General features: G+C 41.2%; 1 protein-coding gene across 1 annotated transcript; it reads right to left on the reverse strand.

The window, feature by feature from the left end:
- Window positions 1–1,428: 1,428 nt before the first annotated feature.
- On the reverse strand, window positions 1,429–3,606 carry LOC106655497 (ankyrin-3-like). The gene is made up of 2 exons (XM_014375918.1): window positions 3,312–3,606; window positions 1,429–3,197 (listed from the first exon to the last, which is right to left on the reverse strand). The coding sequence occupies exons 1-2, from the start codon at window positions 3,604–3,606 to the stop codon at window positions 1,429–1,431; spliced, it is 2,064 nt and encodes a 687-aa protein (XP_014231404.1).
- Window positions 3,607–18,811: the final 15,205 nt, after the last annotated feature.

Below are 18,811 nucleotides of genomic sequence, written 5' to 3' on the forward strand. Positions count from 1 at the left end.
TTTTTTTTTTCATGAAAAATTTTTATAAATATATTTTTTTTCATGAAAAAATTTTTTCTTATCATGAATAAATAAATTATTCAACAAATAATTTTTTTTCATACACTTTCTTTTTTTATTAAAAAAATTGTTTTACAACCCATTTTTTAATATAATTTTTCGGCTCAGTCACTAATTACAGCGACCCATAGACGCGCGCTTATGTCGTTATTTCTGCAATATACTGGCATAGAACAGTGTTATGCTACACAGGTACAAAGCAGTCAGCGTCTTACGAAAACGTAAACAATTTTTTATTTTTTTAATAAGTCCTTGCGAGTCAAAATTTAAGGTCTTTGCTATATCATCAAGGGCAAAGCCGTAAAAAAAAAATTTTACATTTAATTCATTTATAATGACTACGCAATTCACCTACGTAGATAATTATGTGCGGGATGATATAAGTAATGTCACATGAAAACACATGAAAGAAAAAGGGGTTTTTTCGCTTCAAAAGGTGCATAAGGAAACTTGAAAAAATCCAAAGAAATTTAAGGTCATGTTTTTCAATGCATAAAACAGAGAAAAAATTTTTCGAGTTTGATATTGGCTCGTATCGCCGTATATAAATTTTCCAAATTTTTAATTATTTTATCTGAAGGGCTGAAGCCCTCAAAAAATCTGAAGAAATTCAAGGTGATTAGTTTTGTTGATATGTACTATTATGAATTTTTTCAGATTTTTTAATTACTTCAGGGCTTCAGAATGAATATAAATAAAGAATGGACGTTTATAGGGGTGGAGGGGGTAGGAGGGGGGGATGGGGAGTAAAATTTTGGCTTTAGAATTTTTTCACCATGTACTATAACATATCAAAAGCGCATCTAGATCGGTGTCATTCGAAAATTTGAAAAAGTTTTATTTTGACCCACATTTAAATCGGGTTTCCCAAATGGACTATGGAGGAAAATAAAGCCCAAAGTTATTTTTGGGATTCTTTGTTGATAATATTCAAGAAAAATTCATTCCGGACACTGTGCCGCTAAATTTTTCATCAAAAATTTTTTGAGGCGTTATTTTAAAAGTTAGTCAGAATCACTCATATACCTTGTAAATACAAGGAATTTATTATTTATATACCTTGTAAATACAAGGTAAATACAAGATATATAAATAATAAGATTATTTTTTTTTTTTTTGGTCATCGATTTTCCAGATTTGTTGGGGAGGCCAAAATTTTAGCGCGAGATTCATTCAACGCATAATATATAGATATTTGTATTTTTAGCGTACTTGAATAATTTTAATTTCGATAAAATGCCGCAAGGCAATAAATACACATGATTTGCGAAACTCATTGTTTCAATTTATTTATTCGATCGATATTAAAAAAATACAACGTTAAAAATCATGAGGCATTGAAAAATACCACGAACATGTCTATCGCCATCACGAACTTTTCATTGCAGCAGCCAAGCAAATATTACACAAGTCTTTGTTCGACACTGATTTATCGATGATCGATTCACAACACTCGAATGGCAGTCGGCAGCGAGTTAGCTCCATAAAAGCTACTAGGGACCAGTTGCGGAAAAATCTTCTTGACAGTTTTTCGCAGAGATGCATGTGACAGGCCTGACTGCACCTTTCGGGAAGCTCCCGCCATTTTTTCGTGGACCCCAAACCAAAGATTAGTAATGTTTCCGCCTCTTCAGGTCGCATTCGGTTGAGGTCGTAGAGCGACAAATTGTGAAATACCATTTCCTTTTTCGTACAGCTCGCTGTCGCGTCGTCGTGCCAACGTTTTTCAAGATTCTGCTCGAACAATCTGTGCTTGTCAAAAAATTTCATGACCGTCAGGGCGTCGCTCGATTCCAGCTCGTAACCCGCGCTCTCGAGAATTTCGATCGTGAGTAGAGCACCGGATGCCATAATCAATTTAATACCAGAAACATAATTAAATTTTGGGTTGAATCTCTCACCGTAGAAACTCTCGGTGGGGAAAACGAAGCGAGACATCTCGGCGCCACGATCCAAGAGTAGATTGACCATAAGCGGCTTGTTAGACGCCACGGCCCATTGTAGTGGTGTCCGGCCCAATTTGTCCTGAGCATCAATTTGCACAAACTGACGATTGTCGTCGCAGATTTTGAAGAATAATTCCGCAAATACTTGAAAGTCATAGTATAAGTGATCCTTGCAAACGACGTGTAGAGCAGTCGATCCTTCCGCATTCGCCAAATTCGGATTGGCTCCGTTTCTCAGCAGTACCTCCGCCATTCCCTTGTGGCCGTGGAGCAGCGCCAAGTGCAGTGATGTGTTACCCAAGTCGTCCTGAGCGTCGACTTGCACCCTACGTTGTTGCGTTTGGTCGTCGATCTCAAACAACAACATTATCCATAATTCCATCAATTGGTGTTGGCTGCAAATGGAATGCAAAAGTGTCAATCCTTTCTTGTCGGCTAAATTGGGATCAGCACCTCTTCTCAGCAGAAGCTCGCTCGTCTTCGTAAATCTGGATCGGACGGCCCGGTGTAGCGCCGTATCACCCCTTATATCGCGAGTATCGAGGCATACCGTCTGTCCAATCGCATCACAGATATCGAAGAAAGCCTCGACCGCGTTATCGTCGTCTCCTTGCATGCAAGCGATGTGCAGAGCCGTCAATCCATAATCACAAGTCGAATTCGGATTCGCGCCGCGTCTTAGCAGAGTTTCGACCGTATTTTTCTCGCCGTTGCATAGAGCCAAGTGCAATAGTTCCACCAGGTGTTCGTCGATTATTTTCGACACAATCTCCAACGAATCATCGTCGTGTAAGTTCTTGGAAACGCGAATACGAGTCACTTCCTTTTCCCATCGATAGTAGAAAATTCTAGGTAAACTTGAATTTAATTCTTGATCGGCGCATCTCGTCAGTAGTAATTTAGCGAGATTAACGAGGCCGTTGGACACTGCTGATTTCAGCGGGCCATGGATCAGCCACAGTGGATATTTTTCGTTGCCGAGCTCGAACACCATCATCGCCAAGTCAACATCGTCGCGGTGACCCTTGCTAATGATGTCCAGGAGAGTCAGTCCTTCAGCATTGACCAAAGTTGGATTGGCTCCACTTCTCAGCAGCATTTCAGCGATCTTCCTTCTGTCAAACATCACCGCCAAGTGTAGAGGCGAGTCGCCCGTTTGCGGCACGAGGATATTGGGATCCTGGCCGAGCTCTAAGAATTTCTCGACGACGTCGTCGCAGCCGAACTGAATGGCTACGTGGAAATGAGTCAATCCAGTTTCGTCGATGTAATTCACATCGCACTTGTATATTTGGAAAAGCTCACGGACTACGGCAGCCAATTGAATTCGTTTAGCCGCATGATGTATCGGTGTAGTTCGACGCAACATTGGCTTGCCGTCGTCGTCGAGTTGGGACACATCCTTGTAGCCGCTGCGAAACACAAACTCGACGAATGCTCGATAACAACTTCCGTATTCGGAAATATTTTTTATGCAATCCGACAGAAGACACTCGATTTCTTCGGGTCGAAAAATGTCCAGGAGATCTTGGGGTTTACCCTTCCAGTTGCTGATCGAACCTACGAGTCGACTAATAAATTCGTGTCGCTCTTCTTCCATCTCCCAATTGAGCTTCCCTCGTGATCTCTTCAATTTTATGAGACGAATCGCACGTACGAAGGAGTTGACTGAACGAAACATTTCGCGCACTCACACACACGGTACACAATGTCGTAAATATTTTTTACTTTAGTCACGAGTGTCCCACGTGTTTTTTCGGTCGATGCGATCTTCGTGAAGCTGTTCACGTAGCGGCGTCGTAACTTATACTAACGGTCTTTACCTCGATGGACATTCACTTTCTAATCTTTACCGAATGACGCGGCATATATACGAAACTACAGATGCGTTACAACGGCTACTTTCACCTACAACTTGGATTGGCTGCAGCTGCGACTGTTGCAACTGACCATTTGGTGCGCTGCGCAACGACCGTACCAACTCCCTATCATCACTTTAGTCGTGGGCGACGAATCTTTCCTTAAATTTTTTTGGGGTCTCCTGCAGATACATGATAAAGGAGGTTCAAAATTTTAAAACAATAAAAATAATGTTGATAACCTCTGAGAGCCAAAAGAGCATCAAACGAGTTATTAAATTGTACAAGCATTTTATGACATTCAAATGAAAAAATAAAAAAAAAATTAAATTTAGAGTCACCCACCCAGTGAATGAAAGCACTTTTTTAAACAAAAATTATTAATTGATAACGATATTATTCATGAACGACGAATTTTTATGCTATTATTGGGTATTATTGGTAGCTATTCGAATGGTTATCAAGTCCAAAATCAATATAGTTTAACGATAGGAATTAATTTACGAATGTATCGTACGCTGAGTCGTAAAATACGGTCATTTTATACATAATCGCTGAAGATCGTTAAACTTTGGAAGAATCACTGTAAAAAAAATGAGCAGCTCAAAACCTTTTATACCGGACTAGTTACCTTCAAAACTGTCATTTATATGTTAAACAATTGCATTTTCAGTGAAAAATCAAGTTTTAATTAGAAAATGTCACTCTTATTCAACTTTCATTTACTGGTGTTGCGAATAGTTCGCACTTGCCCATTAAATGAAAGTACAAATATAAGCATATTTTGATTGGAGTTTTGAACCAATCTTTATCTATGAGGTCTTAAAATTTTTCTAAAATGGTTCTTCGCCACTCAAATGGAACTGATTTTTAAAAAAGATCCCTGAAAAATCAGCAAAACTTGTCTTATAACATGAATTACTCATTTAACATGGGTAACATAGGAAAAATTTATGTTTTATCGAGTATTTATCAAATCTATAGAGAGATATAAACGAAACTTTTCGTAATAGATTAAAAATACTTCAGCTTTATGTAAAACTTTTCAGAATGTTACTTTATTAGCTATATATTAATTACTGAAAATCTGAAAAATTAAAATAAAAGGTTAGAAAATTGAGATTTTTTTGCTGATTAAGTAGTAAATCGAGGATTTTAACCAAGAGTTGCAAATTGCAAAATAGTGCTTATTCATAAGTCAAGTTTTGACAAAAAGATGTTATTTTATTGTAGAGTGACCCAAAAGGTGAGATACTACCTTAACACAGGTGTCCTTATTATAATCATGGCAATATGGCAATAAAGGGGTTGGTTTGGATGATAAATTTATGTTTTTGTTTCTTATTCAATAAAAAAGGTGATATATTACAGTCTATATTGATTGCCAAATCAACGTATGCTTATATTTGTACATTCATTTACTGGTTTCGCGGCTTTCATTCACTGATATAGCACGTTTTTTTCTGTTTTCATGAACTTTTATAAATGAAAAACTTAATTGAAAATTCTGTAAAAATTCTAATAGGTACAGGAAGGTATGAATTTTGACAAACTATTGGTTCGATTACCTAAAATTGACTAAAAACATGCATCCGAGCTTCTTGAAAGCGGAATGTTCTAAACCTTTCAATCACTGGTCGAGTGACTCTATAAATTTGCTTGGATTTTAATTTTATTTATTTTGATCATATTTTAGTTGCATTTATGAAAAGTCATACCGAGATTTGATATCGTGTACCTATTCTTAAGAAACTTTTTTTTCAATTTCTATGTTTGCAGCATAAGCCAGTAAAACCTCGAGAAAATGTTGTTCAAAAAACAAGCGGAGCATTTTTAATATTTCATTTTAAAGTAATTGGATGATTCGCGTATTTGGTTTGAATAATTTTTAAAGAAATATTATCGACTTTTTTCGGCGAAATCATTAAATCCATAAACGAGCAAAGGGAAAATCTGGAACAATCGCCGAACTTCAACATTTCTTCAAAAATGGTGTTAAAAGTATCGTTACAAAAACGTATCATTCATCTAGCACTTTAAATTCACTCCTTTCATGTGCCTAAACAACTCATTCAATGGTAACTAACCAACAGTATAAAATAATTATCTGCAAGCCAACTTTTATCCGTCGAGGGTATTCGTCGATAAATTACCGACCCGAACATCTTGCTACTAATGTACGATAATTGATCGTCGAAGTTTGTGCTCGCTATCTTGAAATTTGAAAAAACCATTATCGTCGATTACAGACCGCTGCGGTGCCGCGACGATAAAGTACGTTAACCGCATTTAAATCAAAACAGAGAGGCGAGTTTTAATTGAGTTTTGCTCGTCTCTCTGCGAAGTAGGTATATATGGTAGCAGTGCTGCCGCTGCCACTGCTGCATGAATAAGCGACGCACCTTATCATCTTTCAAATTTTTTCGTAATATCGAGTCGATTTGGTGGCGAGACATCGAAGGGAAAATCAGCGAGAAATATCGAGTCCTCGTGACTGACCGTCGATCTGCCGAGCGTCGTAAGAACGAGGCAGATCGTTTCAATTGTATGAAAAATTAATTATTTATTCTACGTCGAGGTCAAATGGATAAACATGTGATTGTGTTTATTATATACATTTAAATTATATTATACCAAATGGCGACGTCTTACACGCCGTGTATAAACAAAACCCGTATCATTGGCCGTACCATTGAGTGAAAAATTGGTTCGACCACAACTCTTGTCCCTCGTCTTGGCCGTAATTATGCGACTCGTCGGGTTTTCTGCCGGCGGCGTGCCAGTCCACGTCGCTGAAGCACCGCGCGTCGATCCCGAACTCTCTGCTCCTCCTCTGGCCCGGGTCCTTGTAAACGTTGCAGAAGAAGTACTCGTAGCAGACCTGGCTGTAGCAGTAGCGGCCCTGATCGGGACCCTCGTAGATCTGCGCGTCGGCCCGATTGATCCTGCGGTCGCACTCGTGCTTGTCGAACACCAGCGACGAGCCCGAGACTCCTCCGGTGCTGCCGTCGCTCTCGATCCTCGACACGTAGTTGCGATTGTCGGAGTCGCGGCAGGCGACGTCGTGGCAGTCGGCCGTGAGCAGCAGCATACCGCCGTAGCCGGGGGGCAGATTCATCACGGTGAACTCGCGCAGGTGTCGGTGCCGCCTCACCAGGAACGTCGTCTCGAAGTTCAGCTCGCCGCGTCGATTCCACTGGTGGCAGGTCAGCCGTTGGCCGTCGAGTAGGCGATCCTCTTGTACGGATCGACGTCCGTCGAGTTGGCGTCCAGAATCGTGTAATTCCGCAGCGGCACGACGCTACCGTCCAGACGCAGGATGGAAACTCGAGCGACGGTCGAGCGCTGCCTCCGAAACGTGTCGATGAGCAGATGGTCTTGCGTCGTTGTACCGTGCTCCAGCGGTGCGATGATCATCGAGTCGTCGCGCGCCGCCTGCACAAAGCCGGGATCGGGCCCGAACAGGACTTGGGCGCGATCGTCGAACACGACCATGCACCTGAGCACGTTGCGATCGGAGGAGGAGGGCGCCAAGTGGCACTCGTCGCCCGGCCGATCGCTGCTGACGACCGCAAGACCATCGGTCGCCAACGAGTCGCGTTGGAGCTCGTATCGGTCCAGCTTAGTATGGCTTTGTCGGCGCCGAAGCGCAACACTTGCATCGAGCCGGGCTCGACGACGGCTCCGCGTCGACTCGTGCTCAAGGCGATGCTGCAGTCGCGCTGCTAGTGGCCCCGATGATCGTCGCCGTCGACTCGGCTCACCAGGCATCTGGTCCGAGCCGCCGGGCCCCAACAGCTGCGTTGGCTCATGGTCTCGTCGCAGACGGCGAACACTCGACTGGCGTTCTCGTACGAGTGCCGATCGAAGATCGGATTCTGGCCGGACGCGTAGCTGTAGCGCACGTAGGCCGCCGACGACGCTTGGAGGCTGATCGTGGCCAGCAGCAGCAGCGAGAGGATCTTCGCCGCGCAGGGCAGCGTATGTGGCTGTGGGACGTAGGGGAAAAAAAGAGAGAGGAAAATGCGAGGGTGTCGTAGATGCAGATAAAGTGAATCGGTGGGCTGTATATGCTTAGCTTGGTTTACGTGTGTGTGTACTGTCGGTAGCGACTGTGGACAGTCGACTGTATAAAGTATATCGCAGGCCGAAAAAACTTTATGTTGGAAAAAAAATCATATCATTTATCATAAAATAATTAAAAAATCATTACACCAAATGAACCGACTTATCACACAAAAAATTGCTTAATTCGATAGATTTTCAGCTGTTTTTAAACAGAATATTAATATTATTTTCCCAATTTGAGAGCATTTCTGGCTCGATTATAAAAATTTTTTTTCACAGATTTTCGCTTTTACAAGAAAATAAAAAAATTCTCGTTAAAAACATAGCTGAGACCTCCATTCTTTTTCGTCTCAGAATCTCATCGTTAAAGAGACACATTGCAAATATTTTGATAAGGCCGCAGTTGGAATTATTCGCAGCCGATCTTTTTATGACTGATTATTGCACATTGAATTTTCCGTACCTTGCTTGCCCAAAAGTTGCCGAATATATAGCAAACAGAAGAAGCGAATTTAGAATAATTTATATGAAAAATGTAATGTAAGTACCTTTAAAATTCTTAAATGTTTAAGCTTAAAACAGCCGTAAGTGATAAAATTTTGTTTCAACTAAATAAATTTTATCATTTGCGGCTGCGTTGCCAACCTAAATTCAGCGAGTAAAAACTTTCTTGACACTGCGTTTGTATAAGGTATTGTTTTGGTGCCGCGCTCGAATTAGCTACATTTTTGACTCTGTGCGCGAATAAGTATCCTTTATCCTGCAGAATTGGAAGCGATACCTACCTGAGCTGGGTCGACGATATTGTTGTGTTTTTATTAAAAAAAAAACTACAGTGAATTGTTTATCAAGATCTAATATACAGCATCGCAAAGTACTCTTTTCAATGAGTAATTAATGGAATAAAAATACATATCTCAATGAAACTCCTTTCTTTTGATTGTTTTTATGATTCAAAGAAAACTATTACAGTAGAACTTCAAGGGGATGGCTGTAAATTTCGTCTTATATCACAAAAAATGTATTTGTTTAGCTTGAATTATTTTCTAAAATAGTAAGTAATATTTTTTTGAACCAAATTCTCAGTTTCAATCTTATCAATAACCGAGTGAAATTTTATAATCCTTTTACTTGCTTAAATTTTCTTTCTGAAATTTTAACTGTTCTTGATTTTAAATGTTTCTGTACCGTCACAAATCTCTGTCTCTCTTGCTCTCATGCGCAAGCGCGTACGAGTGAAAGTCCAGCGAGTTTCAAGTCGTCTCTGCGCATAGCTCATACAGCTTGGATCGTGTTTATTACTTTCTTCATAGATCACGTACACAGTCAGTACACATTACAACGTAGCAGTGCGAGCATCAAAGTCTCATCTGCTATATCGAGTGATTTTTCAAAGAAAAAAAGTATATATACTTTTTAAATAATTAGTGTTTGTGTGTTCTGTGTTGGCGTTCGAAATACACAATGTCTTCGTCAAATAGCGAGAGGCCCACAGGTGAAGGTGAGGCAGTCGACAAACACGTGGTAGAGCATCCAAAATTAGAACAATTGAAGAAGTTGCGTGAAAATTTCATTTTGAAGATTGAAAGCCATCGATACCCATTTCTCCATGAATTTAAATTATTAATAAGAGATTGGAAAGAACAACTTCCAAATCTGCACGACTTTTTTACAAAGCAAGAGATAGATTGGATTCTCATGGCGAGCATCAAGTGGTCTAGTCGGAGTGGGGAAATCGTCGAGTTCGTCGCACGTGGCGGCTACAAAGACGAGCCCGACTTGGACGAAGACGGTAAGCCAGTGCTGCGTCGCACCACAGCAGTACACCAGATAGACGAATGCAACTCGAGGACTTCGAAAGGCGTAGTGTTGATAAGATTATTCGAGATTTACGACAAATTTCACGTAAATTATACCGACGAGTTGGGCTACTCGCATTTCCACATGGCCTGCAAGTATGGCCTCCACGACGTGGCGGAGAAATTCCTCGAACTCGGCCAGGATACCATTTGCCCCGTACCGGAAACAGGCGATTCGATGCTGTACTTCGTTGCAGCTACAAACTCGGATTATCCTATGGAAGCGACTATTCTAACGCTGCTGAAATACGGCGCCGATCCGAGTCAGGCCAACAAGGACGGACGGACTATTTTGCACGGCATCTGTCAAAGTCGCAACCATGCTACTCACTCCGTGATCTCGATGCTACTTGAGTGCTTCGACGAATTCCAGCTGACGGTTCAGATCAACGCACAAGATAAACGGGGTGACACACCATTGCACTTGGCTCTGCGAGACGGCCACGATGAGTGGACTATCCTAAAGCTGCTGAGAAGAGGCGCCGATCCGAATTCAGCCAATGCGAGAGGACAGACTCCTCTGCACGTCATTTGTCAGAGCTACTGGGGATTTGACTTATTACGGGAATTCTTCGATGTCTGCGATGAAATACGTCAGGTAGTTTTACTCGACGACCAGGACAACGAGGGCAACACACCGTTGCACTTGGCTATTTCGTACGGAGATGCGAGGATGGTCGAATCGCTGCTGAGACGAGGCGCCGATCCGTGTTTGGCGAATGCGGAAGGCCTAACTCCTCTGCACATTATTTGCCAGAGATTCCAGAGTAGGCACTTGTTAGGCCGATTCTTCGACGTTTGTGATGAAAAACGTGAGCCGGTTCTGCTCGATGCTCGGGACAACGAGGGTAACACACCGTTGCACTTGGCTATTTCGTACGGAGATGCGAGGATGGTCGAAACGCTGTTGAGACGAGGCGCCGATCCGACTTTGGCCAGTGCGGAAGGACAGGCACCTCTGCATCTCATTGCCACGAGAGACGTCAGCGGCGACATGATTAGGATCTTTTTACGTATAAACGCAGAAAGGCAGCGGAAGGTGCAGATCGACGCCCGGGACGATTGGCGCCGAACGGCGTTGGAATGGGCCGTGGTGAATTGTTTGCCGATGGCCGTCGAGAGTCTCCTGGATTGTGGCGCCGACGTATCCGGCTTCGTTTTCCCAACCCCGAGTAACTCCGAAGACTACGGGGACATCATCCTTGACAACATCGTTGATTTTACTGACTATGATCTTTACGTCAATGATCTTGACAGGGGTTCTTATCTATCCAAACTGACTACGGCGACTGGCCTGCTGGCCATCGTCGAACTGCTCGAGACACGAGGCTACGAAATAGGCCGAGACGACGCCCTGAAGCTCATGGGATTTTTCGACAAATACGGATTGTACGAAAGTACGGACTTTTCCGCGAGTACGGATGTCGATGATTCGGTCGATTCAATATTCGAAGAGATGGCGAAAAATCCCACGTATATGGACGACTACAAGTTCGCCAGATCGTACAAATTGCGCAAGCTTCCCAAAGAGTCTAGGAAAGCTTGTTCTTTGCGCCTGTGCGAGAAAATATCGAGGAAATTTTTTCGTGACTGGGCCCTGGATCCTTTTATGCAATTGATACATTACCGACTGCCGATCGACTGCTGTAAAATGATCATGGAGAAGTTGAAGAACAAGGATTTATTTAACATTTGTCTGGCGGCGTCGGATCGAACACGAATCGAAGCGACGGCTGAAGCTCGTGCCGATGACAATAATCATGTTTGAAATCATTCTATGTACAATATTGCCTTTAAAATAAATGAGGTTCAATTTTTCCTTTGATAATCACAAGATCATAATTCTCTTCCCATCCACTCTTCTATCTAGCTATCATCTCATCAATAGTGCATTTTGAAAAAAAACATTTTAATAATGAGAGCACCGACAGAATCCATAAGTTTTGGCTCAACTAAAAACATAAAGTTTCCTGTTTACCTTCTGTCCTGTAGGCGCCGTGATTATAGCTGTCAACAGATATTTTAATTTTAAATACAATCAATTGAAAAAAGTAAGTCAATCCGAAAAAGTCAAAAGAAATCAAAAGAATAAAAAAAAGTTCAAACGAGTCACAATGTAATTGAAAAAAAAAAAAACAAAAATTCAAAATCGAGAAAAGTTTAAGAAAATTCCAAAATGAAAATTAAACCGAAGAAAATGACTCTGAAGTTTCACTTCTGGTGCTAATTCATGTACAGTGCATTCTTGAGAGTCTAATCTTGAAGCTGAGAAAAAAAATAAAAATACATAACCAAAATGGCCAATCATACATAAGTAAGTAACTTACGCTTAGTTTATTAATAATAGAATTCATCTTTGTACATTTTACTTATGATAGTTCTAATTTATGTAGTAAAAACTGGACGTAAGTCAATGTTTAGTGAGGTCCAGGAGCAGGCTCTGTGCGAGTACATAGAGGTGATGGAAATAAAAATGATGGGACCCCGTGCTGGTGACGTCCGAAGACTTGCTTTTGACTTCGCGACAAAATTGAAAATTCCACACCACTTTAACAGGGAAAAAGGTGAGTCTTATGTAATACTTCATTCTATATTACACCTTTTATCTATGCTTGATACATTGAAATAATCAACTGATACAATCAAAATTAAATTTTATGACAGGTATGGCAGGTCTAGATTGGCTAAAATCTTTTTTCATCCGCAATAAATTTGCACTGAGAAAAACAGAGCACACTTCTTTGGCCCGAGTTAATGGATTCAATGAAGGAGTCTGTCAAGTAATTTTCTTCACTCTTAAAAGAAGAGATGGACAAATATCACTTCACAGCGGATAGAATTTATAATTGCGATAAGACTGGAGTCAGTGTAGGGCCAAAATCATGCTCCGAAGTAGTAGCTCGAAAAGGAAGAAAGCAAGTTGGAGGTGCGACAGCAGTAGAGAGAGGGAAAACTGTCGCAGCAGAAATTTGTGTTTCTGCTGCTGGCTCGTTTATGCCAACAATGCTCATTTTTCAGGGCCAGGGAAAATATGGCATTATAAAAGGGTGCTCCTCCAGGTGCTTGGGCTGTGTTCGACAAAAGTGGTTGGATGCAGACCCACATCTTCACTCAATGGTTCAAGAAATTTATAACATTTTCCAAAGCGACTAATGAGAATCCAGTTCTCTTAGTTCTTGACGGGCACTCTTCGCACACCAAAAATCTAGAGGTTCTAGACCTTGCAAACGAGAATGGAGTTGTGATCATATGTCTGCCACCTCATTGCTCTCATCGTCTACAACCTCTAGATGTAACTTTTATGATGCCATTAAGTCACTACTATACAGAAAAAGTGACAAATTTTCAAAGAAATGGAAATCGAGTGAGCTTGGGGGACATATTTTCCTTACTGGGAAAGGCCTTCATGAAAGCCGCTAAAATTGAGACGGCTGTCAATGACTTTCAAAAAACAGGAATTTGTCCTCTCAACTCTGAAATTTTTTCAAAGCGTGATTTTGCATCATCTAGGATAGAAAATTATGTGGAAACTTCATCGCATTCAGGTAATTTATTTAAATCATTTATATATCTAATCATGCACCATTATCATTATTTATTATCATTTAAAATTCATGTTTTTATGTTCAGATGAATCAAGAGCTGAAATTAATCAGCATTTGCAGGACTTACATAGTATTATGACAGATAATGAAAAGAGTCAAGTTTTTTATTTAAGCAAGATTATCACCAAAAAGCTATTGACAGTGCTGAACACGAGGACGAAATTTGTCCTTTATTTAAATTGAAACATCACAGTCAACCGTTGAAGCTGAGGATCAAAATGAGGATTATGTTGGAAGGAGCTACTTCACAACCCATTTGCACAAACGAGGATGAGATGTGTCCTAATATAGAAGCGGCTACTTCATCATCTGTTTGCACAAATAAGGATGAGATGTGTCCTATGAAAAAAGCAGCTACTTCACCACCCATTTCTGATAACGAATAGTCAGTCCTCATTCCTCAAAGTGTTTTCAATTGTATTGGACCACTCGTCCAATTTTATGTAAGATTTTTTAGTTTATTAATTAATTCTTACTAATTCATCAATTTCATTTTTGTTGTTATTTTTTTTCAGACTTCAATAATGGTCAATAAAAATACCAATAGTCCAATCAATCAAATTCAATGCCAAGAAAAAAACAATACTTTAAGAGATATAAGTAATTTTCAAGAAATTAATGGTGTGGGTGAAAAGCATAAAATAGTCGAGGATAATTCCAAAGAAAATATTCCAAATAAAAAAAGAGAGCTGAATAGGAAAAACAGCTGTGATTACTAGTAAAGAGTAAAAAGAATATTTATTAGCTGTAAAATCAAATAAAATTAATGTAGATCATAGTAAAACAAAACCAAATATAAATCGCCCGAAAAAAAGTATGAATAATAATTTGAATAATTTTAACGTTTGTTACGTTAATCCTCAATTTAATAGTATTGCATCGTTATCTAAGTCGGTTTCGTTGCCAAAAACACTAAACGCATATAATATACCTGCGCCTGAGGATAAAATATTTCTATAAAATTTTTCATGTGATTTTCAAGTCAAATACTTAATTCTAATACTTTTAGTTTTAATGATATGAATCAAAATGTAAAACAAGATGTGCATCTTTATTCAAGCAATGTACCCAATGTTCTACCTTACAGTGTAAGGTCTTTGGCTGTAACAGTAGATTTTAATTGTTATTAAAACTATGATTATTAAAGTTAATACATAATATGTATCATTAAATTTTTCAAAACATAACGTATTTATGTTTCAAATGTTTTAAGTGCAATAAATTATAAAGAAAATTCAATAAAGTATATTGAAATAAATTTTATTCTTTTTCTTAAGGGGACGCACCTGTGTTTATGACTATAAATGCAAAAACATGAAAATTAAGGTTTAATATTAAAATTTTTTGTTTCTGATGTTAAAATATGTTTTTACAAGTCCTTTTACAACAAAAAATATGTCTGTAGTTTCTTTTATTATTAAAATTCATCCAGGATTCATAGATATTGAATTGTATTTTCTAAGTCCTTGACCGCATGATTTTGAGAACAACAATTATTCAATTGGATTCCTTTAGGTCTCAAAAGTTTTGTAATTAAATTCTTTTCCACTTAAGTGTAGCAGATTTTTTATTTAGTTATTTTTTTAATCTACTCATCTCCAAATATAGCAATAAGCGTTATTAAAATAGCTATTCATTTTTTTCAAATTATTTTTTTGAATTATTACAAAATTAGTCACATTTAACAAGACCAGACCCAAAAAATCACTTAAAAATGTTCATTCCACCATGAACTCTGTCCTTCAACCGCCATGCAAATATTACACAAGTCCTCGTTCGTTAAATGCTCGATGATCATGTCGCAGCAGAGAAGCGGCAGCCGATAGTGTATCAGCTTCAAGAAACAATCGTCCGCCCAACGCCGGAAAAATCTCCTCGACATTAACTCGCACAGATGCATGCCGCGAGCCTTCACGGCCACCTCCAGAAAATCCGAGTTCCGAATCCCCGACCAGCGCCAGGTTTCCGACAGCCGCGCCAACTCGCGGTAGTCCGAGTACGCGAGTACTTTGGCCGTCTCCTCGGGTCGTCGCCGGGTCAGATCGTGGAGACACGACAGACCAAAATCTCGCGAGTATGCTTCCGCCTCCCGAGCCAACTCGTCGTGCTCGTACGTGGATTGAAAGAAGTCGCCCGTGCTCGGGAACCACCTGTACTTGGCGAACAGTCGCATGATCGTCAGGGCGTCGGCGAGTTTCAGCTCGTAGCCTCTCCTCTCCAGACGCTCGACGCAGGCCATAGCGGCTGACACTCGCGTCAGTTTGAAGGTAAATTGATCGTCGTCGCTCCATCTCACTCCTCCCATGTAATCGAAAGCGGGAAAAACGAAGCTAGACAGATCGGCGCCACGATCCAAGAGCAAGTCGACCAAGTCCGGCAATAGGCTCGCCACGGCCCATTCAAGAGGCGTTAGGCCCTTCTCGTCCCGAACATCGACCTGCACCTTCCGACCGATCTCACTGCAAATCTCGAAGAATTTCGCCGCCAAATCGTCGTCGTCTACTCTCTGGCAAATGACGTGCAGAGGAGTCTCTCCCTCCCTGTTGGCCAAGTTCGGATCCGCACCCCTTCTCAGCAGCAGCTCAACCACCTTCTTGTTACCCCGATTCGCGGCATCGTGCAACGGTGTATTACCCTCCTCGTCCCGAACATCGACTCGAGTCGTCGTTTGCCGTCGTTCGTCCCAGATCTCGAAGAACATCTTCACCAATTCATCGTCGTCGTCGCCGTCGTCAAACTCGCCAATGAAGTGAAGAGGAGTCTGTCCTGCGTTGTTGGCTAAATTTTGATCGGCGCCTTTTTTTAACAGCAACTTGACCAGCTTAGTGTTCTTGTTATGCAGAGCCATAAGTAGCGGTGTGTTGCCCGAATTTTCTTGAGCATTGACCAGCACCCGCTGATCGATGTCGTCGTTGACATCGAAGAACAAATACGGCAAATCTTCGTCTTTACTGTGGCTGCAAATGCGGTGCAGAGGAGTCTCTCCGGCGTTGTTGGCTAAATTTTGATCGGCGCCTCGTCTCAATAGCCATTCGACCAGCGTATTCTTGTTAGATTTCACAGCCAAGAGCAACGGTGTGTTGCCCCCCTTGTCTTGGGCATCGAGCTGCTTCAATGGACATTCGTCCTTGCTAAACTCGAGCAGCATCTTCACCACGTCGACATCGTGGCGGCAATTCAACTTGCTAACCATAACCATGTGCAGAGGTAACAGGCCGTTATTATTGGGCAGAGTCGGATTGGCGCCAAGTCTCAGCAGCGACTCGATCACGTATTTGCAGCTACAATTTTGATCCTGGAGGGTCATTTCGCTACCCGGCAGGCGGTACACTTTCGTCGAGGGGTCGTACCGTTCGCGATAATGGGTTGCTGTGCAAATCTCGTGTAGAGGAGTCGCATCGTACTTGTTGGCAAGATTTGGATTGACGCCGCTGTTCAACAACAGCTTGACAACTTCCATACGATTGTGCCGAATAGCCAAGTGCAACGGCGTATCTCCGCATTTTTGCCAGACGATATTGGGATCTTGACCGAGTTCGAGGAACTTCTCGACGACGCCATTGCAGCCAAACTGGCAGGCCACATGGAAATGCGTCAATCCAGACTCGTCGGTACAGTTCGCGTCGTACCTGTCGTAAATCTTGAACAGATCAGGCAAGGCGTCCACGTGCCAATATCTGACCGCTTGATGCACCGCAGTGGCGCGACGCCTACACCGTCCAGCTGGCTCACCCTCCTCATTTGGTTCGAGCTTGTCCGTGTAGCCGGTGCTGGCCACGAATTTAATAAATTGGCTCGGTGAATCGTGTGCTAAGTTGTTCGCAGCCTCCATGAGAAGCCAGTCAATTTCTTCGGCCCGAAAAACGTCTAGAAGATTCGGGAGCTGCACCTCCCAGTCGCTCGTCAATTGATAAAGTCGGAGGAGAAGATCGCGTCGCTCCTCTACGATCTTCCAATCGACCGCTGCTCGCATCGTTTTTAATTGTTCGAATCTGGACATTGTTCGGCACTCTTACACACGCGACACTTGTATTGTAAAATATGTCAATTATTTTTCACGAAAAAACCACGGGTTACAATCAACGCGATACGACGACTACGATCAACTACTATCGACACATTGTAGTAGACTAGAGAGAAAAAAGTATGTGGGCGCAAGCTAGATAGGCTATACGTGTAGCGACGATTAAAAACTGTAAGTCCAGTGTAGGGGGAATCTCTCGTGTGCGTGTAACGTGTGCGTCGTAGTGAAAGTAGCACATTGCCATAGAGTATAGACACAAACGTCGCCCGAACTTCCACAGCTCAGCAGTGAAATTAGTGTGGGCATTGTATTGTCGAAATTGTTTGAAACCATTCAATCATCATTTCTAAGAAATTTGAAATGTGCTTTATATTTTAAGATATAAGTTAATGTGAAGCATATTTCTAAAAAAGTTAGAGTATAACAATTGATCGAAAAAGCACCATGTCTGCAAAAAAAAAATTGAATATATTTTATCGCTATAAACTAATATTTATCAGAAATTCAAAGATCGATAATTTCGTTCAATTAATAAATTATTTATAATCGATTTATTTTCACAACTATATTAGTTGCATTCGTGAAAAGTTATAAAGATGTTTTAATCAACTCATACTTTATTTTATAATCTTTAATAAATTATCTGCCGACGAAGTCGACCTCACACTGTTACCTTTGAAATTCATAGGTTTGCCTTAAACAATAAGTGATCGTGAATACAAGCCACACTACATTGAAATTATTGAAAGTATATTTATAGGCGTTCATATTATACATTGGAGTAGCCATGCTACAGTTTAGTTTAGTAAGTTCTTATTGGCATCATATTTGATATACATTGCCATAACGCTGCTGTCATGAAAGGCGCTGTTGGCGGCCACGCTACATTGATTTGATAGTTTTTATTGGCGTTAAAAATTTATCCATAGCCACGGCCACGCTACAATGTCGTTATATGATCGACTGCCATCTGTGAGCGCTGCTATTCGATAATGATGTATCAATGGGACACGCGGGGTAATGGGTACAATTATGCTCGCTTGACTACTGTCGGCGATACATAGATGGCCGTATCTGCCAGAGTCTGTGCGAGCCGTATGTGTACAGCCGTATGTGCGAGTGTGTGAGTGGGTAGTTATATGGACAAGTCGACGGCGCGACACGATACGTACGAGTCTCTCTCCCCACCGCGCGAGCACACGCGTGTCTCTGCCGTAATCACTCGACTGTCAATCTTTGTGCAAAGCTCATCGTGCGAACTTCTTAATTATTTTTCGTTCATTTTTGTTAACTCTAAGAGTTCGACATTTGTCGTTTAATTTTGTTTTTGATGAAGTGTAGAGTGTAGAGTAAAGCACAGTTTGTGCCCAATGAAAGTTTATTGTTCAAG

Source organism: Trichogramma pretiosum, unplaced genomic scaffold (assembly GCF_000599845.2).
Source record: "Trichogramma pretiosum strain Unisexual culture from Peru unplaced genomic scaffold, Tpre_2.0 scaffold73, whole genome shotgun sequence".
Lineage (NCBI taxonomy): Eukaryota > Metazoa > Arthropoda > Insecta > Hymenoptera > Trichogrammatidae > Trichogramma > Trichogramma pretiosum.

What these genes read in the sequence shown, in the direction of transcription:
- LOC106655497 (XM_014375918.1), bottom strand. Translation starts at nt 3,606, where the DNA reads ATGGAAGAAGAGCGACACGAATTTATTAGTCGACTCGTAGGTTCGATC. An exon ending in TCAATTGGCTGCCGTAGTCC is followed by an intron (nt 3,198 to 3,311) that starts GTGAGCTTTTCC and finishes AGAAATTCTTAG; the next exon opens with AGCTCGGCCAGGATCCCAAT.